Source organism: Colossoma macropomum, unplaced genomic scaffold (genome assembly GCF_904425465.1).
Source record: "Colossoma macropomum unplaced genomic scaffold, Colossoma_macropomum, whole genome shotgun sequence".
Taxonomy (NCBI): Eukaryota; Metazoa; Chordata; class Actinopteri; order Characiformes; family Serrasalmidae; genus Colossoma; species Colossoma macropomum.
Window position 1 is genome coordinate 32904064 of NW_023494793.1, and position 23226 is coordinate 32927289.

Here is a 23226-nt window from a genome sequence, read left to right on the forward strand (position 1 = left end):
AATGGAAAAAGATTTTAAAACATGTAGAAGGGTTTTTACAGATAAAGAGGGAATTTGAAAATATGCATTATCACCATGCAAATTGCCAATTAGTCAAGGCAGGTTTATGAAGAAGGTCCACCAATTTTTAAAAATGTCTAAATGTTGACATGTTAACCATTGAATTAAACAAAATCATTCAGTGGTTTGGTGTTACAGAGTCAGAATTGTTCACAGTGGTGGTGATAGGAACCAGACGTCTGAGGAGTTTAACACCTCTGAAAGTTCCCTCTCAGACAGCATTACATAAAATAGTCATAAATACACTGCCTGATATCTAAGAAATTGTTTTACAGTAGTTTTGTTCTAAAATGTATATTATTCACTTTATTTTAGTCCATTCATCGTGGAGGGATGCATGAAGAGTGTGCGAAGGCAAAATTTCCCAAAGAAAACTTCTTTTTTCAGATCAACCAGTGTTTTGCTGGTGGTTCTGGATAGTAAATAAAATGGCTAGATTTGCATTGTAGACCTTGGGACTCCTGGTTCCACCACTGTAAATCTAAGTCTTATGAGTTTCTCTAAAAATGAACCAATTCACAGCAAACTACTGAATATCTTGATTTAAAACTCAACCACTATACATTTTTTTTTTTGAAAACACTGTGGAATTCGCCTTTAATCGTGACGGCCCTAATTTAATTCTCATCTCCTTCTTACTCTGGCGTTCAGTGACTGACACGCACAGCGCAAACAACAGATAAAGGTATTTTACGATTTTAAACTAGTTCAATTGTAAATAATAATAAAAATGAAATTATATTATAAGTCTTCTGTCTGTTACACGAATGTAAATACTGCTATATAAACGTTTGGTTCAGTTGCTCGTGGGAGTCTCTGTAAATCGATTCATTGTAAAGAGCCGGATCAACTGAACGACTCGTGCACGCGGCGGGATTTGCTCGAAAGCAGGAAGCTCATGGCTCCTGCGTAAAAACATGGCGCTGCCCTCCCGCATGGTGCTGTACGGCCGCTTAGCAGGCCGGAGTGCAGGCGCGCTGCTGCTCGCTTCTCATCGAGGGACAGACGGGCTCTCCCGGAGATCTTATATCAACAACAGTACGCAAAACCGTGAGTAAAAACAATCTACGAGTCGTCATTTTCAGTAGATTCACTCGAAGCTTAAGGTCATGAGTCCTACGAGCCCCCCCTCTCCCGATAGCGCTCTCAGTGTAAACGGACCCTCGACCGCTGGATTTCTATAATCATTCTTTGATCATTTATTTGCTACCTTTACCGCGACAAGGTCACGAAGCCTCGTTCCAATAACTGATTTACAAACACACAAGACCGCCTTTAAGCTGAAGTGCACCCACATATTGTGGTTGCTGTGTCTTTGTTTGTTAGGTTGCGTAACTTGGAGCAGTGGAAGCAAATAGTGGGATGACCTTTGTCACAGTGACCTAATAACCGCGGCTAGTGAGCAGCCCAAACTAGTGTTATCAAAGAAAAACAAACAGATCTGGAGGTCAGGCTGGACGTATCTAATGACGGTTAAGGCTTTTGTTGTCATCTCAGATTTGTCTTTTTTTCATCCCAGATTTGTAGTGACAGAAGTTACGTACCGAAATGGTGGAAGTCACAGAAGGGTGCTCTAAGGTTTATACAGACCTCAGGTTATTTGGTTACTAGGTCTAGGTGGTGCAATGCATCTATTTTTATGTCCAGTACAATTTTCAGTTCTGAGATCAAGATTGGATTTTTTTTTTTAACATTTTATGTGTTGAAAATAGGGGGCGACCAATATGTATTTTTTCAGGGCTGATATTTTTACTTGAATTTTTACTTTTACTACTGAATATTAGATAATAATGAGGCCATAACGAATACATGGAGTAAATGGGGCAGATATTCATTTGACATAAAATTGAAGGTTATAGTGTGAAAATGTGTGTACAGGAATAGCATAAGCCCTGCCCCCTCACCCTTGCTTTACCCAGATAGAATGAACCCAGATTCCTAGATTGACGGGGGTTTACACCATAGAAGGTTAATGAAAGACACTTGCAAGAGACAGGGGGGTATATCAACTGCAATACACTGTTGCTGTTTTGATTTTTCAGTACCTGTTACACCCTTATTGGTTATCTAATTTTTTCTCTTATGAATTACTCTTATGAACAGCTCAGGAAGGGCTCATTCATTGGATTAGGTGCATTAGAGCAAGAATACCCTCTAGATTGAGAACCACTGCTGTTAGGATCTTCCTTTCCAGGTTGTGTAATATGAAGTGGCCTCTCTTCTCTCTCTTCTCTTTCTTCAATCTCTTCGTCAGAGCTGCAGTTTAAGCTGGACGAGCGGACGGCCCACAGCAGTCTTGACCTCTTCAAGAAAGACACCGGTGTGATCTACCGCATACTAGGCCTTGACCCCACCCACGTGCAGGACTCTCCTCTCCGATTCCGAGACTGGGCCGTGGTGCTTGCCGACAGCCACATCGAATCTGGGCGCTATTACTGGGAGGTTACGGTAAAAAAGTCTGACGAGTTCCGCTTGGGAGTTGCCGATGTTGCAACATCACGTGATGAGTGCATTGGCACGAACTCCTCCTCCTGGGTGTTTGCTTACCTGCAGAAGAAATGGTACGCCATGACCACGAATAAGCTGGTGCCTGTGACGCTGGTGGGGAAGCCTGATCGAGTCGGCCTGCTTCTAGACTTTGAGGAAGGCCGGCTCAGCCTAGTGGATACCCAGACAGCCAAGGTGGTCCACACGATAAAGACACAGTTCCGCACACCAGTCAGCCCTGCTTTTGCGCTGTGGGATGGAGAAATACTCACACATTCTGGGTTAGAAGTGCCACCAGGGCTTTAATCCTAACACTCGCTCATAGCCATCACCTTTCTCTTTAAAGAATACTCCAGTGTTATTCAACTCAGTCGATGTCAGTCCCATCTGAACAGTACCATACTACTCTACGGATAGTTTTGACAATTTTTTCGGTACTTAAAAAAAGCACTGAAGCTCACTGATTTGAAATTCGCTAATAGAACTCACAAGGCAGTGGCTAAATTCTGTGAATTCTGTGAGTAAAATACAGGACTATATCATGCAGGCTTGAAAAGCTCCACCCTCATCACTTCACTGATAATGTATTTCCATAAATTCTTCTCTCAAAAAATCTAGTCCCATCTCTGAAGGAATTAATTATACAGATTAATAGCTTAATTTACAGTTACCTTTGACTGAAGAGTTCTTGTGTGCTACAAAAAAGTTGTCACATAAACAGTTAGCCTACTGATGGAATTCAACAGCTGCCCAATGGATTCTGTTATAAATATTTCTGGAGTACAAGGACATTCTTTGCAATTATTGTCCATGATAGTCTCTTATGCTACAGATGTAGCAGATGGACATTAAATGTATTGACAGTTAATGTATCTACATGACAATATAGAATGACCATCCCAAAGGAAAGCAGTACCTCAGGACTGTCTTGCAAGATAATTCTACACTAACTGAAGAACAAAATTAAGCAGCTGAACTAGCTAGCTCTCCTAATCTTACAGTTGCAGCAACCATAAACTCTATTTTGAACAAATGTGATGAAAATGCTGGTGAACTGTGGGACTGATGGGACGGAGTGTGTTATGAATTAATGTGCTTACTTGAAACATTAATAAGCTTGATATTTTCCATCATTTGTATCTTGTGTTACCAGCTAGGTCCAGATATGCAAATTTAAGTGATTTGAGTGGATGTGTAATAAGTATATTAAAATTCTGCTCATGCAGTCTCTCGATATGCATTTATACTGTCAAGTGTTACGCATGAACAATATTTTTCAATAAAACAGAGAGACTCTTTGGCAGTGACCATCTTTATTTATATTTCATATGCTCAGTTTTACCGTACATTCAGCTCCTTAGCTAATAGGAACTTCATTATCACTGTCTACATCTCCAAACCTGCAAAGCGTTGAGAGAGTTTATCAACTGTCAACTTTCAATTTAAATGACAGATATTTTGTTTTTAATGACAGTGACCTTATACTTGTGTACAAACAATATACAGTAAATTGTCTTCATGAGTTCTTGTATTGCAACACCAACTTGCATTCTGCCTGAGATTCCCACACCTCACACATTCTGCCTGTAATAAATAATATTGTATCTAGGGCCTTTTATAATGTTAAAAGTCTAAATACAAACATGTGCATACATATACATATATTCAGTGCATTATATGCAGATACATATTTACAAATATACAACATGAGCACTCTGATTGCACAGTCTGTCTACTGTACAGCATTCATCTGTACAGCATTCATCCCCCTCTTAAGTACAGGTAAGATTATCACATTTCAAATGTATAGAGGCAGCTTTACATTAAGCCAAGAAGTTAAAGCATGGTAGTGGTACTGCTGTGCTAAAAAAATTCTTTTAAATAATGTTCTTTATTGATTACTTAAATTAACAAGCAGTTTTACTCCAAATTTACTCCAGATTTCTAGACCCATATTAAGTTTAAACCTACACTAAAAAGCATTTTCAATGGTGAGTTACCATTTAGTCCAAAACTAGGCTTAATCCATATCTGGGAAATCAGCTCAGAGTTTTGGTATGGTTTTGGTTCCTGGTTCTCTCTCACACCTAAGCCATTTTACTAGCATTTTACAACCTGTTATTACCTGGCTCAGGTGTGCTGAGAGTTGAAGGAGGTGAAAAAACAAACAGGACTAACCTGAGAATGCAGTCCTTCTTTTCTGACCTTCAGAAATCATGACATAGATATTTAGGGACTTCCAAACCAGACCAGATTGAGCCTAGTTTAAGATCGCAGCAGGACAGCAATAGTGATGTCCAAAAAACACTCTTTTAAAATGTAAACGTATAAAATAAATTATTACGAACACTTTTTGAATATGCTTACATAGTCTCTCTGCTAGCTTTCTCTGTTACGTGTTTGTGCTTTGTGCGCTTCTAGTGACTAGAATTAGCAGACATTTATGAAGTACACACACACACACATTGTCTAAACCGCTTATCCTCTTGGGTCATGGGAGGTGCTGGAGCCTATCCCAGTGGTCATTGGACAGAAACATATGTAGCAGAGGACAATAAAGTGACAAAGGTAATTGAATGCAGAGTAAATGAGAATAGAGCTGAACTTGACATGTGAATCAATGAAGCATTGACTTGGACGTTTGATTCATTTAAAGTGACAGTTAAATAGAGAAGAATCAGTTTGGTGAACAGACTCAAACTTCCCATCGCTGTACACAGCAATAGCAACAGCCAGCCATTACATGGTCTGTGTGTGTGTGGCAGTGTACCACATGCCTCTCAGTGCCATGTATCACACAAACCCCTCCAGAGTCTCCATGTTCCTCAGATCTTCTGCGTCCAGTGCTTGTGCTTGTGAGCTGATCTCCTGAGGCATGAGTGTGTGAGAGTAAATGCGCTGATATTCCTTCAGCACTTCTACCACACTTTCATGACCAAATTGCATTGCATCATCCAGAGGTGTGTTTCCCCACCTGAACAATAGATAAAAGGTATGTTTTATTACAATCATCTTAAGTACTGTGCAAAAGTCAGAGACTATCTTTCATTTATTTAAGGAGAAGTTAGTTGCTATTTCTGCTTCTCATGATCCAAGGAATCAGAATTACACCTTTACACTCTTCAGTCCATGAAACCTCATGTCAGATATCCGTTTCGGTGTTCTAGCGTAAATGTTCTTCTGTTTGGTCTATGTCCTTTTCTCAGTAACGGCTTATTGACAGCCACACCTCCTTTCAGATTCATACTGTTGAGTCGTCTTCTCACAGTGAAAGGATAGGCAGAAACACTTGTGGATTTTTTCAGATCTAAAGTAAAACTGGAGGGTATTTTTCTCCTCTCTCTCAAAGGTGAAAGCTTTAACTACTGTTTATCTGATGGTAACAGTTTTGGTGGTCTACCAGATCTTGTGTGGTTGTTTTCTCTGCATCTTGTAATCATTTTATGAACTCCAATTTTGAAAACTCATGTTTTTAAATTATTTTTCTCTGAATTCTATATCTAATCTCCTCAAAATGAATAGCTTGTTCTTGATGGCTGTTTACGTGAAATGTGGTCTCTGACTTTTGCAAAAAACAGTATGTAAGGAGGAACCTAAAAAAAAATCAGTTATGCAGTGTCCATTACCTGTCCTTAACATGCGGGTTCACTCGGCATGTCCCTGTTAAAAACTTCACAGCTTCCAAATGGCCTAAGAGGAAACAAAGGTCACAAACATTTCAGACTTTTGACAACATACATAAGAATGACAGAGCGAATGAACATGTAAGTAAAGGCAGTTCACCTTCTGCAGCAGTCACGTGCAGAGCAGACCGAGAGTCATAATCCCTCAACTCCATATCCACTGCTGACAAAGCAAACCTGAGAACATTAAGTGATAATGACAACAGTAAATCGTCATTGTCATATCAAAACCATAACTCCATTTTTTCACTGTTTGAAAAGATCAGGCACACTTTACATTTCTCAACAAATGAACAAAAAATGATCTGAAATAACTTGCAGTAATATCTCTGTCCGTGAACATACAGTTAAGAACATGTAATGCAACATTCAGAACATTTTTTCAAAAGATACAGTCATATGCGTAGGTTTGAACACATACAGTCAAGTTACATGCTTTGTTGTTTTTCTAAATGAAACTAGGTTAACACATCCTCTACAGGGAACAAACTGAAAAATGGCATTTTCTGCTAATTTTAGTGCACAACAAAGTTTAAGGTGCAGTGTGTAATATTTCGCAGCATCTAGCAGTGAGGTTGCAGATTGCAACCAACTCAATACCCCTCCCTCACCCCTCTCTCTCCAAGCGTGTAGAGGAACCTACAATGGCCATCATGTTTTCGCTTTGTTGATGACGAGGATTAACCCCCCCACAATTTTTTGTGAAGAAGGATAAAGTATAGTCCTCCAGTTGTCAAAAATTTGGTTCTCAAACCTCTCACAACATAACATAATGGTTAGCCTTCTTTTTTCTAAGTCTCTCTAGCGATTATAGAGTTTTTGTTTGGTCCATTCTGGGCTCTGGGCTCCTATGTGCATAGGCAGTGCTCATTTTTTTATGCTAACAAAAACACAACAATTCATAGTTTATTCATGTTTTTGTAGTTTTGTATACTAAATCTAAATCTTACACACTGTACTTTTAACATATTACAAAAAAAAAACATAAAATGTGCCATAACCTTTGCACAGACCACATTTTGTATTTTATTTTTTTCCAATATGTTAAATACAGATATGCAAACAAACAGTAATTGTGCATTGAAGCATGTTCTCTGTAGAGGATGTGTAGCTTGTTTTTATTTCGATAATCAACAAAACGTAACTCAAACAGGGGTGTCCAATAGATTAAGCCTAAGCTTAGGCTAAAATCGAAGTCACATAAGGCTTAGTGAAACAGCAACAAAGAAGTATGTGGCGAGAAAAGAAAAAGACTGTTTTTTTACCTCCTGAGTGCTGAAACATCTCCACTGTATGCAGCAAACATCAGCTCAATTACAGCCTTATTCTATAAAAATATATACATGTAGTCAGATCCTATATTATAAATATTCATATGATGCATTTCAACTTGTGATTGTCTCTGCAGGCACTTTCACTTTATTTCAAGCAAACTAATACATTAATTAAGTACTACAGTGAGAGGAATATCTCTATATATGTGACAGTTTGTCACTTGTGCAAGTCTCACCCTCTCGTGGCCAGCCTGTCTGCGAGGGTCCAGTTTCTTGGCAAAGTGTCTCAGGTTGTCATAGTTATGGAAATTAAAGACAGAAACCAGCTCCTGAGAAAGAGAGCCCAGCCATGGTGAGTAAATCAGTTACTCAGTATCAGCAGAGAGTGTGTGATTATGTGTGTGTAAAAATCTGTGTGTACCTGACAGAAGTGGATGCCTCGCACACTGTTGCCCACACGGTCAAGAGGCGGAGACCAGCACATCACACCCATGATATTAGGAACCACCAAAAGCACAGCACCGGACACTCCTGACTTAGCCGGCAAGCCCACCTAGAGGAGTGATGGACAAAATATACAAATGTACTGAATGTAACTTCTATTGCTTTTTGTCATTGACTTCCCTTCCAACCTCCCAAACATTGTATCTGCATCGTACATAACAGCAGAGCTGACGTGCTGAAGGAAATATAAGGGCGGTAGGTTAAGTTAAGTAAGTAAGTAAGGTAAGTTAAAAGGAATACTCCAGTGCTTTTCAACCTGATCTCTGTCTGACTCATATGGCTGATTAGCAGGGACTAAAATTTCCCTGTGCTTGGAAAAGAACAGAAATTGCCTGAAGACATACTCATAAGAGAAGCCAATGAGCAGTTGCCCATTTTTCTTTTAATAAGTACAGAAAAATGCCTTGGAATTATTGTTTATAGTATTCGACTGTATACCACAGATGCAGCAGACAGAAAACAGGTTGAGAGCTGCAGGAATATTCCTTTGAAATGTCATAGACTAACCTCAAACACTAACCTCAACATGGAGCTGGAGCAGACTGTTGCCCAAGCGGTATCTAATTTAGCTCAACTTGATCACAGCTAAGCTACATTTAGCTATACACACTTAAAAAAGATGGTTCTTTAAGGGTTCTTTAGCAAAGGCAATGGTTCTACAAAGAAAGATGAGTTATAAATAGTACTATTTCTTTCTAAATTGTTCTTTGCATGGTAAAATGATTCATCAGATTGATGGAGAATGAGTTGTATGGTTCTATATAGAATCTTCTGGAAAATGGTTCTATATAGCACCAAAAATTGTTCTGCTATTGTTACGACGTCAAGCTTGTAACAGTTGAAGGACCCTTTTTGGTGCTATATAGAACTATTTTCAAAAAGGTTCTATATAGAACCATATACAACACATTCTCCATTAATCTGAAGAACCATTTTACCTTTCAAAGAACTATTTAAGCATGAAATAAAACAGAACCACTGCCTTTACTAAAGAACCCTTGAAAAACTATTTTTTTAAGAGTGTACCACTCTGCTATCAGGGTATGATAAGTTAGCATTATTTAAATCATAATGAAAAATAAATGAGTAAATGAAAACGAAAATACGTGAAGCTGAAAGTAGACCCAAGAGCCTTCATGCACTCCAGGCCAATGAAAGTATTCACACTGAGCTTATCCACTCTTATAGTAATGGGGAAAAGAGTAAATGAAGGTAAAACGTCACACTGGGACACATTTTAGTGAAAAGTGTAAATGGAATCCAGCCCAAGTTAATCTGGATATGATCACAAAGCACATGTTAATGCAAGGTGTAAACAGGCTCAGAGTCACTGACTCAAGTCCCTACATTTGGTCTACCATTTTACATACTTCCTCCCTTGAGCCAAATCAAGGGTTTGAGGTGCTGCTGGTAGAAACTTCCCTAGACCCTTCTGACAATTGAAATACCCTTTAAGATGGCAGTATGGATTCTTCCAAGGACAAAGGGAAAGTCTGAGAGTGCCGCTCTTTACAAAAACTGGAACACAAGGCAAGCATGCATTTGGAAGGACTGGGAGTGTGCTTTGGTCAAAAACTCACATGGAAGGCGAACTGGCCGGAGAAGTCGTACATGCCGCAGGAATGCATAAGGCTCAGAGTGTTTCTCACAGCTTCAGCACTCAGCACACGCTCTCCTGTGATTGGACAGATCCCTCCGTTAGCCAGAGTGGCAGCCATGACACTTCCTGACTCACATGTCACCTCAATCGAGCACAACTAGAGGGAGGCACACCAGATAGAGAGGTTGGTTAAAAGAAGAAACCGTGAAATTTTTTTATTCATTCTCTTGTTCGATTTCACTATGATTTTATTTATTATTTTGATTTTTTATTTACTATAAAAATCCAGTCACCTGAAAGTAGAAATCAAGTGCTGCTATCATGTCTGCTCCACTGGGAAAACACTGTAGAAGACAAATAAAGAGAGGGGAGATGTTGAGTTAAAGTGGATACCGTGGATACAACTATTATCTTGTGCTATAAAAAAGGACAATACTAACTTTTTTCTCCTTGAGATAATAACCAATTGCGAAGTTCCTATTACCCGTTTCTTTTTCTGATTGAAACCTATGGGATAAAGCACTAAGCATTAATAAACCACTGAAAAGCATGTACAGTTTCAGGGACCCCCTTCATCTAATTAATTTCCAGTCAAAATGGCAAAAAAGTCAGAAAAAAATAACAAATTATTAATTTTTCAGTATCAGCAATAAAACATTTGACATATTTGACATAAATTTACACAGAATCCTCAACAACTAAATACAATTTCATTTGTTTCAGTTTTAGTGTGCCCATGCCTTTTTTACAGCTTTTAAGAGATTTTCAGTTTTCCAAAGAAATTGTCAGGGATATTTTTCCATACATCCAAAGTTCAGTATTACATGTGGTTGCATACATTCAAGTTCTGGGCTCTGGGGTGGTCAGTCCATTGTCCTCAGAATGGCAGCATCTTCTTTGTTTGATTTGCAAATTTAATTTTTGGTCTGTTTTTTTTTACCAGGTATTGAATGGCTATTTTCTCTGCATCTTTTAATCATTTTATGAACTCCAGTTTTAGAAAACTCATGTATTTTTCCTTTGACTCTTCCATTGCTTGTGCAAGTGGATTTTCTTACATCTAAACCCTCAGAAATATCTCTTGAAAAATGAGGAACTTGGCAGGAACGAGGACTTGACTGGAAATGAAATAAATGAGGGGTTGTCTTTTGCACAGTAATGTACGTCCATTGACACAAATCCATCTCACTAAAGAAGCGAGTCAGTATTAGAACTGAATTGATGTATCTTACGTGGCATTGCTGAAACCCACATACTCTCCACCTGCCATTCTCTTCACATAGTCCATCATCTGTGGGAGAGGTTAATACATACAGTAAAACAGTGGATACAACAAATCTTAAACAGATATACTATAATATTAAACCACACAGAAATAGGAGGGTCATACTTACATAATCAAATTTCTCTGCCTTTTTGGACCCAGGCTGAAAAAATTGAGAAAGAGATAGGGAGAGAGAAAGAAATGGAGAGAGAAAGTGTTGTATAGTCTCCCACACAAAAAAAAGATGGAAATGTATTCATGTGTGCAACCATTTCTTCTGAACAGCTATAGCTTGTATTGGGACTTGCTTACATTTGCTTACTACACTGGAGAGTTCTTTATGTGAAACAACACAGTAAGTCATTCTGACACAGGGTGGCAGTGTGCACACGTGTGAAAGAGCTAAAGAGTGAGCGATAGGGGGAGATCACGCTGATTGGCTAGTTTATCAGAAATATCAACCATCTAATGTCCTATGCAATAAATTTTGCACCCATTGACAAATTACATGTTATGCTGATTTTCAAAGTGAAAATAAGTTTCACACCCTCTACAGAGAACACGCGTCTACACATTTTAATGCACAATTATTGTTCATAAGTGAAACAATACATATTGAAAAGAAATAAACCATAGAGTGTGACCTGTGCAAAAGTTATGGCCCACTTTAAATCACATTTTTTATTTTTTTCCAATACGTTAAAATCAGCACTCAATTGTAAATATATTATAAATATAGAAGAATATTATGAGCCATATTTAAGTTTGCCTGTCAAGGCTGTGTTAATTTTTTCACTTAGAGAATCAGCAAAAGAGGTCATTTGACCAGGTTTATTCAAATATTTGCATACAACTGTTAGTGCACTTTTTGTAGTATACAGTTGACTCACTGCGGCCCATCTGTTGCTACACAATTCACCAGTCCCCTCTACCTCATCCATTGAATGAGACCACCATAGGACCACCACTGACCAGATATTACTTGAGTGGTGGACTTTTCTCAACACATGAGTGACACTGACATGATAGTGGTATGGTAGTAGGTGTAGTGCTGGTATAACTGTGTCAGGCGCAGCAGCTGAGTTTTTCAAACACCTCAGTGTCACTGTGGGGTTAAAAATAGCCCACTAACCGAAAACCTTGAGCCAAAAGTAGTCCTGGGATCTGAAACTGACCACTGATAAATGGCAAGAGGATGACTCAAACAAATTGTGCATGAACAAATATAAGCAATAGTCTCTGATTGTAGACCAACAAAGTGGTGTCCAATATAGTGGTCAGTAAGTGCACACAGTGTTTGAAAACTCCACAAATACTGCTTTGTCTGATTCACTCTTAACAGCACAACACACTCTAAAATGCCATTACCATTACAATGTTGCTGTCACTACAGTGGTTCTATGGAGGTGCTCTTCCATTGATGAATGAGGTACAAGGGGCTGATAAATTGTGCAGCAAACAGATGGGCTACAGCCAGTAACTGTAAACCTACAAAGTGTATCTATATTGTATGTGTTTCACAATGATTATGAGTATGTGAAATGGTATTTTTGTTGCTTTGCCAAAGTAAAAAGAAACCAAATCAGGCCCAATGAGAAGAAACACTAGCAATACCACCACCACAATGGCAACAGCAACTGTCTTTTCAGTCTCTACAGAGATGCAACTGTCGGGGGAATATTGCTAATGCTGACCTTTGCGCTTCATGGCCTGGTTCTTGGCCAAGTCAGGTCAGGCCACCCTCTTTTCTCTCTAAAAAGCTCCAAGTATACCACATGGGAGTGTGTGTGTGTGTGTGTGTGTGTGTGTATGTGTGTGTGTGTGTGTGTGCCAGCTGGAACAACAATCTGGTGATTTGGTTTCCCTATCAGCGTCATGGTTGGGTCATAAAAATCGCGGTTAAGATGCAGCTTTCCATGAAGTGCAGAGGGACACCTGATGCAGCAAAAGGTCAAGGCAGTACACGGTCCGGCTAGGGAATGTGTACATCTTAAAAATACTCCCTGAGTCCAGCATGTGAGCCTAAGTTCTGTTTTCATTTATGTAACAGCATGGCTCTTTTCCAAAAGTGCCTTCTCTGGTACTTGAGCTTTCTCACTTGCATTTCCTTATGAGATTAACATACTAAAACTGAAGCTATGTATGCCAATTTGTTTGTGACCTACAATAAAATAATCAAAGCCCTATGTAGGAAGCCTTTCTGTCCCTTAGGAAAAAAGAACTGTAGAAATATCATAACTATAAACTAGAAATTAAGATGTGCTGTAAAATACTTTGTGCTGTACAATACTATTATAATCTATAATATTTTTACCTCTATATAATAATCCTGTAATACTGTCTCATTGTAGTTTATAATACCTGTGTGGTGTCTTGTAGTGAACTAATTGTCTGAATTTATGACATGAATTTTATAGGAGTCCTGTAGGAATTCATATACTATGACAAAAGCTTATGGGTGCTATCATCTTTTGTCATCTTTTACAATTAACTGTGACTAATAACTAATATTAACATAGTCTAATAGTCTCTTGTTTTCTTGATCTTTAATGAAGTTAGTCTAATACTCTCTTTCTCTGTCTTTCTTTCTCTGTCTTCTGTCTTTCTCTGCAGTAGATAAGCTACATTCAGTAACTATAAACATACAAAGTGCAGTGTTTCTGATAACATAAAATGAATATGAGTACTTCATGCTGTGTTAAAGTTATGTTGCTCTCCCCCCACACACCCCTGTAGTTAAAAAAAAACATTTCAGGCCCAATCAGAAACACCTCTAATGCCACCATCACAACAGCCACTGCCATTTTAGTCTCTACAGACAAGCAACTGTTGGGGAATATTACTAATACTGACCTTTGCATGGCCTGGCCATGGCCTGGCCGTCAGATGAGTCAGGGTAGCTTATGACTGCTATCATCTTCAAAGCATATTAGTTATTACAAACAATAAGTTGTTACTAATAATTAATATGAAGTGTTATTTTTTTCTTGGATGAATTTACTCTAACAGTCCCTCTTTATCTTTCTCCCTTCTTTGTCTTTCTCTGTTATCTGCAGCTGTTCCATGGCACACCCTCTTCGACAATCACTCTTATTGGCTGACACAACACACCTCCTAACATTCTTCCCAACAACGTTTGTTATACCACCTGTCTACCTGGGCCATCACTCTGACCCCCTCTCACACTCCCACCAACTGTTGCAATCAGCAATGAAAGAGACGTTAAAAACATGCCTTCACTTCTGAACCGTGACCTGATTGGCACTTTTAAGCCAAACAACACACTATGTTTGATAATTGGTCCCCTTATCACTGTTCCCTACTGGAAAAAAAAGCAACAGCACAATATAGACAATATAGAGCACAACTGTAGGGAACAGAATTCATGATTTGTGTAAACAATTTCACACACAAAAGCACATGCTACACTCTTAAAAAAGATGGGTTCTTTAGTAAAGAGAATGTTTCCATTTAGAACCATGAGTTCTATGTAGAATGCTTAAATGCTTCTTTGCATGCTGAAATGGTTTTTCAAACAGTACTTGTATATGGTTTTTTACGTTATGATGTCAAGCCTGTAACAATAAAAGAACCCCTTTTGGTGCTATATATAGAACCCTTTTTAAAAAGATTCTACATAGAACCATCTACAGCACATTCTCCATCAATCAGAAGAACCATTTCATGGCACAGAAAAACCTTTAATTATGCATAGGGTTCTTTGCATGTTTATGATTCTACATAAAACATTTTCTTTACTAAAGAACTCTTGAAGAACCATGTCTTTTAAGAATGCAGAACTCATGGTTCTAAATAGAAGCATTCCCTTTACTAAAGAACCCTTCATGGACCATCTTTTGGTGGTGTCAAGTGTACTACTGGCAAAAATATAGTGAAATTTGGCCAAATACCAAATTCTGAATAGGGTACACTGTACCTATTTCAATGTACTGTGGGAGTGTACGAGTGCACTGGATGTTCTCCACTGTTTTTAAGACACCACTACAAAATGACTCCCAAAATGTACTATGAAGTGAATGGGGCACATAAGGGTGAGTAATATGACGATATTATATTGTTATCATGATACATTAGCTTTTCAGAGCACATTGTGTATATCCTTAGTACTTAAAGAACACTGACCGACTGCGAGTTTCAACACAAGGAGAGCATAATTAGTCCTGTTTAATTGTATTTATGTGAAATATTGAACAAAAATCTCTGTATTCATATATGGTATTTTTAAATGTGGCACTATGGTTCTGTTTTTCTGTTCCAACTTATCAAATTTCAGAAAAATTAAATATTGCGATATATATTGTGTACTATGAAAATGTCTTCAAGTTTCATGATGTTATATTTTTACCATATCTCCCACTTCTAGTTTCGTATATAGCCAGAGAGCTGTGATTAATGTGAACAGTGGACTTTGTGCATAGTACATTTGTCTTCTCACCTTCAGAAGAGAGCTGATGACGATGGCCCCTGCGTTCATCATGGGGTTATGAGGCTTGTCTGATAAGAAAAATACACAAGTGAGTATAATCCAAACACATACTAAACAACTACAAACAACAGAACTGGAGCTTATAATTGTAAGGTTACATAAGTAAGAGTTCATTGAGCATGGATGCAGAGCTCCACTGGGGAAAGAAAGAGAAATGATATCAGACTGAATTTAGAAACTAGACTACTCTGCTGGAGACATGTTTGCCATGTCAGTAATGGCCTGATAATCAGTCTTCCTATCTGCCATGGATTTCCAAAGCTTTAATTAAGAGGATTATGTATTATATCCTCTTTCCTGTGAATAACTGACAATGAAATGAACAAGGAAAAATGTGCCTTAATACTGACTTTTTTTTTCAAACTAGATAAACCTGTCTCTAAGCACTTTATACTTCATTATAATAATCTTTATTTGATTGTAACATTTTTCTGTAAATGCACTCTATACAGCCAAGCTTTTACATCAGAAAATTTATTATTCAGTGACTCATTGGCCTTTAATGCTAATCAGCTGAGCTTTTCTTAAGTTTTTGAAAGGTATAAAGTAAATAAGGTTTAGGCCTGCCTGCAGGTCCTGGCCATTTAAGGGGTTTTAAAAACAACTATGATGTTAAAAAACTGTTATAAAGTTCCAGAAGATGCATGCAAACATTTTATTAGTAGTGTACAGAAATGAAAGGTCAGTTTCTTACCATCCTCGTTTAGACTTAGTTTGTTAAATTTGAGGCCACTGGGCTCTTTTCCCACATATTTATGCACATGTTCGGACCCTAATTCATTGATAGCCAGAGCGTATTCGAGTGGCTTTACACACGACTGCAAACAGAACGGCACCTGTGTGTCTCCCACAGAGTGCCTAGAGAGAGAGAGAGAGAGAGAAAGAGAGAGAGAGAAAGAGACAGACATAGATATAGTTTAAGCATCTCATAGGAAGAAGACAAAGACATAGTAATGATGTGCACCAATGATAAATTGCATAGACATATAAAATCACCTCTGACCGTCGACTGTACACAAAGACACGCCCCACAGGTCAGGGTTGAATTTAGCCAGTTGAGGGATGTAGTCTGAAACCTGTGCATTAATACACAGAAAGACACACACACAGCCACGGTAAGCTTGTTTTATGAGAGAGATAAAATGAGACGTGTGTATTGTGAGCTTACCTTGCCTTCTTGCAGTGTTTGTGCGTCGTAGTACAGCTGGTCAATACTAGATGCAAAGGTCATGAAGTCTGGGATAATGAACCTCTTCTGGAAAGCTTGAGTAAGCAGCACAATATTGCTGCCCACACATCTACAACAAAAACAAATAGGTTTAAACTCACAGGTTTGTTTTTATATAATATTAGAATCTAGGGTTATACATACTATATGTACCATATGTAATGTGCAAAAGTCTTTGACAACTAAGCAAATTTCTTTAAAACCATTTATCTTGACAAGAAGTGTCTTCTTGCTAGTATAAACACCATGTAACAGAATAATTGCAAAAAAGCATTGCTGCAGTAAAAAGTACAAGAATGTATTGTTTTCAAAACTGCAATTGATCTCTTGTTAGCTAGTAAAATAAGTTTAGTTTGTATAATTCCAATATCAGCACACCTGATTTAATATAATGAAGCTTTGATTAGCTAAACCAGGATGGATGATAACTATTAATACTGGACTTCCTCAAGGAGAGGTTTGGAAATGGTTAAGTAAACATCTTGACAAATACAAAATTACTATTTATTGTATTTATGTTATTTGTATTTACTATGTATTTATTGAATTTTATTTGTATTTATTTCAAAAAGTGAATTTTTCATGAAACATATTAACAGAAAACTTACATAAGGTAAACTGCAAACCAGCAACAGAGAGGTAAAGTGTGAATTTTGTAGAAATTACAACAGCAGTCTTGCTTATTGCCCAATTCAATGTCTTTTTAAATCTCATTTTCTCAGGTGCCTAAGACTTTTGCACAGTACTGTGGATATGTAGCTACCTGAATGTAACAATAATTAAAGGGAATGTTTTCAATAATTCTGCGTAATTAAATCATTAAGATGTAAACAAATAAATTCAGAGTGGTTTGATGTGCAACGTGCTGTTCTACAGAAACTTACAGAGTCAGAATTGTTTACACTGGTGGTGATAGGAACTAAGGTTTTGACCTTATTTTTGGTGAAAAAAATACACTCATGAAGGTACATGCTGGGCATTATAAGGCGAAATTGTACCCAAACAAAACATATTTTTCAGAATTTACCACTACTTTACCATTATCAGCATCACATACATAAACTCAGATGACACATGTAGGTTCACTGGTCATTTTGGATAGTAAATATAATGGCTATATTTGCCTTGTAGACATTGGTAAGTTTCTTTTCAGTGAAAAATTTCACATCAAACCATTCTGAATTACATTGTTTATCTCAATAAATGAATGATGCAGAAATAAAAAAAAATGGTGGAATTCACCTTTAAGCCTAACCCTAAACTAAACCTTAGTCTTAACCCAAGTAACCAAAAAGAAATAAATGTGCCTTTTCCATTATAAAAGGCACATCAGTGCCTGACAGTGTAGGTTGTCCCTGCTTTTCTCTGGTTGGATTATTTTTGACCAGAAAATGTACTAAAACAAACACACACACAAACTCACAGATGTCACTGTGGCCCAACTGATAAATACTGGCAAAACATTTCTTAACCCTTAAAAGGCCAGGGCCCACAGGTAGGCCCAAAGTTTTATTACACACTTCTATAACCTAAGAATAGCTCAGCCAGTTTGCACTGAAGTCTCCGTAGTTACTGAATAATAAGCGTTAGTATGTATAAAGCTTGAGATTTTAGAGGGTCGATGAATCAATGCTTGGTCTTTGATCAAGGACTAAGCCTAGTCCTAGACTACACAACATTCTGAGTGGAGATTCTACATTGAAAATGTAGAAAATGTAATACAGGTTTGGTTTAATCTCCGTCTGTGAAGCCACCACATAGCGTTCATGACTGAAAGTGGTGCTCCCTGTTAGATAACACTTATATTTTATTACCCTCATGGGCTCAGGGGAGAGAACAAGCATCCTGTTACCAGTTAATATGGCTTAACTGTGGCCCATATCATTCTGTGCCAAAACACATACATACGTGTATGCAAAACAAGATGACTCAATACTTGTTGGAATGAAAGCACAAGAAGTCGGATGATGTAGTGTACTTATATTTCTGAGACTATGTGTATGGTGCACATGTGATTGTCTGTGTGTGGGCGAGTGCAACAACAGCTGCGTGTAATAAAACTTCAGATCCTGTCAATCTCATGTTAATTTTTAGTAACCTGTATAGGATATCTGACTGTTGAGTAACTGTGCCCTACTGTATGGAAAAGCATGCAAACTTACTCTCCTTAACACAGGAACGTGGGAACTGGGCATACTGAGGCGGCTGCAGCACTCCCAGATTTTTTAATTGTTTAACTGCAAATGGTTGATTCTACAAATAGGTATTTGTGCGATATTACATTTAAAAATCTGCATTTGAAGTAGAAGACATTTTAAATATAGATGAAGTGTCCTTCAAAACAACCTATGTGCATGTAAAATGACTCAAACATTTACTAAAATCTACAGCACTTTTGCCTCTTGCAGCCTAATATAAGAACATCTTTAATATGCATTCAATCTACAGTTTAATAAAATCATTATAATACTTCAGAATCATATTACTTTTGCATTAATGTGGAAATCCATTTAACATTTAATTCTGGAAACATTCTTTTTTCATGAGTCATCCATTATAGGTTATATAAATGTATATTTTTTTGGGTTGTGTCCTACAACATTCACTGAAACCTGTCACATGAACACATTCACTCCTATGAAACGGTCACTTTGAAAATAGACCCCTGTTATCCAAATTACAGACTGAAAATAAATGATTAATTTAAAATAAAAAAAATGGTGTAAATAATGTGGAATAATTTGGAATAAATGTTAAACGATATGGACAAAATTCTAGTTTTGTGATTATATTGCTACATATTGTGATTGCAATACACCTTACACTGTATTAAAACACTTTGGTGAATTAATTAATATTTGTCTGCATTTTTGACCAAATTATCTTTTTTTTTCGATTAAATGGATATCTTGATATAGGACTGTGATTGGTCAGGACGCTCATATCACTGTCAGAGGACTCATTTGCATATTTCAGCCTTCTGCATTATCAGTAGATCACAATAACAATTACCAAACAGTACATTATGCAGCCCTAAATAGACACAAACACACATACTTTCTGAAGAGTTCCTGATCCATCACTGCTGTACCAGCAGACTCGTACACTGCCTGGTGAAGCTGGTACATGCAGTCCTTGAGTCGAGGGTCTGAGGTCAACAATCCTGTGCTCTTCAGTGCCTGAGAAACACACAAACACACATAAAATGATCCTGATAATAAAAATACGTGCAACATTTGAGGACATAAGAGATGACTAGATGTCTATTAGTGATGTGCCAAACTCTGAGTCTAAAATGTCTAATTTTTAAAGCTTCCAATTCATTAGTATTATTTCTAAAATTACTTGTAATCGCATGAAGTTGTGAAATTGCACAGGACTAACATATTGCAATTATTTTATATTTTATATGGCACTGTATTCTTTTATATCAGTAAAAATATTGACCACTGTTTCCAAACTACTGATTTCAAACATTTGAACTCTGCTTCCAAACTTGAGAATGCTGATTTCAGTCTTTTGAACACAGATTCCAAACTTTGAAATGTGATTCCAAACTTGTGAACATTAATTCTCAAATTTTAAACACTGATTCCAAACATTTGAACACTCTTCAAACTTTGAAACAGTTGTCTATACAGAGTTTCTGCCAAATGTGGAGGGTCCTGCATGTGAGTATTGCAAGTGTTTCAAGTTAGAACTTCCTCATTATGTTAATTAAAATTAAGATGACTCAAAAAATCATTTGAAACTTTATTCATGAGAGCAACAAAAAAGTATCATCAAAGCCAATTCAATCATAGGACAAAAGCACGTGGAAACCCAGAAAGTTCTTAGTAATGAATGTGGCATGTATGGGTGTGTGTGTATGTACTGGAGTGAGATCACGCAGCAGTGGGTCTATTTCTGGGTGGCATGTGCACAGACAGCGCACTTGCCTATACACCCTTGACTATAACTCTCACACTCACACACAACTATCCTGGACATGTGCAGTATTGTGCAAAAGTTTTAGTCACCTGAGAAGATTAGATTTAAAAAGGAATTGAAAATGAATACAATAAGTAGTGATTTTATGTATGTCAGGGTTTTCTTTAACCCTTAACAAACTTCTCCTTGTGGCATACCCAGTATTACCAGTAGTTATCAATATCTGGTTTAGTTAAACAATACTTTAGTAAGTCAAGTCTACTGGTGTTGGAATTTAATAAATCTATGTGATGGCTGTGGATTTCCAGGAGAGATTTGGACCCAGATTTTGTTCTAGCTTACATCTTATCAACTACTTTTTTTCAAAATAATAAATTCTTGTTAATTTTTACAGTACATTATGGTCATTTGAGTTTAATATATATCCAATTAAATATGTATGTACAAGCAAAAACACACTCATTGCCAAGATAAATTATTTAAATATGGTTTGGTGTCTAAGACTTTGGCACAGTGTATGTGTGTGTGCATGTCTTCGTTTAGAGAATGTGAGGCAGTGCACAACATGTTCACAGTAGAACATGTTCCATCACCTATGGCCTCTACATTCACTAAGGTCCAGTGTGACCTATGAATCACTGTTTCATAATGTGGCACAACATTGTTAGTTGTACATACGCTGATGAAGCGAGCCACAGAAATCTTCTCCTCTCCTTGAGTAATTGTGTAAAACAGTAGATCTTCCAGCCCAGTCAATGTTCCCTTCCTAACAAAACCAGAATAAAGAAAAGCACAACTGATTTTATTGCAAAAGAAGAAAGAAATTATTTCTTCAATAATACATATTGATGTAGATATCGCTGTCGTTGGAAGAGAACCTTGTATCTCCATTTTTGTCATTTTTCAGTTTTTGACATAATTGAAAATACCTGTTACCCTTTACATTGTACGTATATTTCATTATGAATTGACTAAAAGAAATGGCCCTAAATAACTTGTAAAAAAGTCTGGTTCCATTGACTTACATTAAAAGTAAAGTAGTTTTTATCCTTCTCCTGTAAAGTTAGCATTTTGGAGATGCAAGGTTTTCTTTTGATAATGATTTATTTATTTATTTATTTATTTATTTAGAGGTCTAAATCTCTTACATATGCATCATGGCAATTTACACGTGTGTGCGTGTATGTGTATGACAGAGAGGGATTACTCAGCAGGAAGTTCAATGCCTGAGGGAGTGCAGGACTGTAGAAATTTGGGAACCACTGTACTATCCAAAACAACAAATGAAATTATATGTGTCTTTTATAGTTATTTTTATAGGTTATGTTGATAATGTTAAATCTGAAGAAATAAGTTACTATTGGGTGCTATTTTTCCTTACACCCTGCATGTACCTCTTTTCCATGTATTTAAAAAATATAAATTTTAGGCCAAAAGCTTATCTCGAAAGTATAATAAAACAATGTTTTAGGCATCAGACAGTGTATTCATAATCATTTCAGGTAATAACTTTCTGTGAGGTAGCTTTTAGAGGCATTAAATGCTTCCGACTTCTGGATCCTGTCACCACCAGTGTCAACAATTTTGACTCTGTAAGTTTCTTTAGAATGGAACATTTCACATCAAATCACTCTGAACAACTTTGTTTATGTCTTAACTATTAAATTATGCAGAAATGGAATTTACCTTTAACTCTTACACTGTATATTTGTGTACAGCTGGACTTTAGCACTTAGGTGTTAATGTAACACTGAATAATAAGCCTTAAGATTAACAATTATTACCCCTTATTATATCACAACCTTATTACATCATAAGGCTTATTATTCAGCAGTTACATAGACCATAATGCAAACTGTGGTATTCTGAAGTTATAGTAGTGCATAACAAAAGTTTAGGTCTGTATCCTGGCCATTTATGGAGTTAACAACTGAATAATAAGCCTGCAGTTTAAAGTGAATGAAATATTTCCCAGTTAACATTACAAATTGTAACAGTATATGATATGGAAGCTGTCTAATGTTTTCTTCTTACCTTTCCACCTCTGTATCGGTATCCTGGACCACATGTTGTTGGTGTGGATGCTGCATAGGTGACACTGCGCTCGTTCGCAGCAGCTGAACAAGCTGCCATTGAAACAAATGTCCACCGTTGCCTCCAGCTCTCGTCCATTTCCCCGCTTGCTTAACCAGCAGCTTTCCCACACTGGACGTTCCTAAGTGCTTCAGACAGTGCATCATTGGTCAGAAAATACCGGCACACAAAAAAGGAAAGCCTACTAGATATGCCTGTAGCTATCAGGAATAAAATTTCTTAGTGGCCTGTCCAGTGCTTAGCTCACAGTCTCTTCCCTTATGTTTCTTTCTAGCACCTTCCAGTCACCAGACAGTTCTGCACTGTTGACAAATGTAACCGGCAGCTCTTGTCATGAGGACACGCTGGAAGTTGAGTTGGGAAATGTGGGGGAGGTGGTTGCAGTTACAGCACGTTTGAGCCAATGAGCAGCCACGCTGAGACTCGATCAGCTCCCAAAGTTGGCAACAGGTGACAGTTTTACTCTCCCTAGGCACGATACCAGCTGAGCTAAGCTAAGGAGAGGCTTCACTGTAAATGGCTGAACCCACACCTGTGCTTGAAGGACTATTCAAGCACATATACAGTATTTGCAGAGACCACCCATCATTTATTT

The 23226-nt window shown here is 37.5% G+C and overlaps 2 protein-coding genes across 2 annotated transcripts; one reads left to right on the forward strand and one right to left on the reverse strand.

Annotated features, from left to right (window-relative positions):
• The first annotated feature begins 945 nt into the window (after positions 1-945).
• Positions 946-3845, forward strand: spryd4 (SPRY domain containing 4). Its single transcript, XM_036579245.1, has 2 exons — positions 946-1110; positions 2315-3845. The coding sequence occupies exons 1-2, from the start codon at positions 978-980 to the stop codon at positions 2851-2853; spliced, it is 672 nt and encodes a 223-aa protein (XP_036435138.1). The 5' UTR covers positions 946-977; the 3' UTR covers positions 2854-3845.
• gls2a (glutaminase 2a (liver, mitochondrial)) lies at positions 3844-22995 on the reverse strand. The gene is made up of 18 exons (XM_036579244.1): positions 22572-22995; positions 21216-21303; positions 19665-19786; positions 16548-16677; positions 16376-16455; positions 16074-16237; positions 15329-15387; positions 11003-11035; positions 10841-10899; positions 10049-10115; positions 9902-9952; positions 9589-9765; positions 7926-8057; positions 7741-7833; positions 7496-7557; positions 6331-6407; positions 6174-6237; positions 3844-5521 (listed from the first exon to the last, which is right to left on the reverse strand). Exons 1-18 carry the CDS (start codon positions 22775-22777, stop codon positions 5341-5343), a joined length of 1845 nt encoding a protein of 614 aa, XP_036435137.1. The 5' UTR covers positions 22778-22995; the 3' UTR covers positions 3844-5340.
• Positions 22996-23226: the final 231 nt, after the last annotated feature.

Bases quoted from the DNA above. Each gene is read 5' to 3' on its own strand.
- spryd4 (XM_036579245.1), top strand. From the start codon at position 978: ATGGCGCTGCCCTCCCGCATGGTGCTGTACGGCCGCTTAGCAGGCCGG. The intron at 1,111-2,314 runs GTGAGTAAAAAC...TCTCTTCGTCAG, and splicing joins CAACAACAGTACGCAAAACC to AGCTGCAGTTTAAGCTGGAC.
- gls2a (XM_036579244.1), bottom strand. From the start codon at position 22,777: ATGATGCACTGTCTGAAGCACTTAGGAACGTCCAGTGTGGGAAAGCTG. The intron at 7,834-7,925 runs GTACACACAGAT...TCTCTTTCTCAG, and splicing joins GAGGCATCCACTTCTGTCAG to GAGCTGGTTTCTGTCTTTAA. The intron at 7,558-7,740 runs GTGAGACTTGCA...ATATTTTTATAG, and splicing joins GACAGGCTGGCCACGAGAGG to AATAAGGCTGTAATTGAGCT.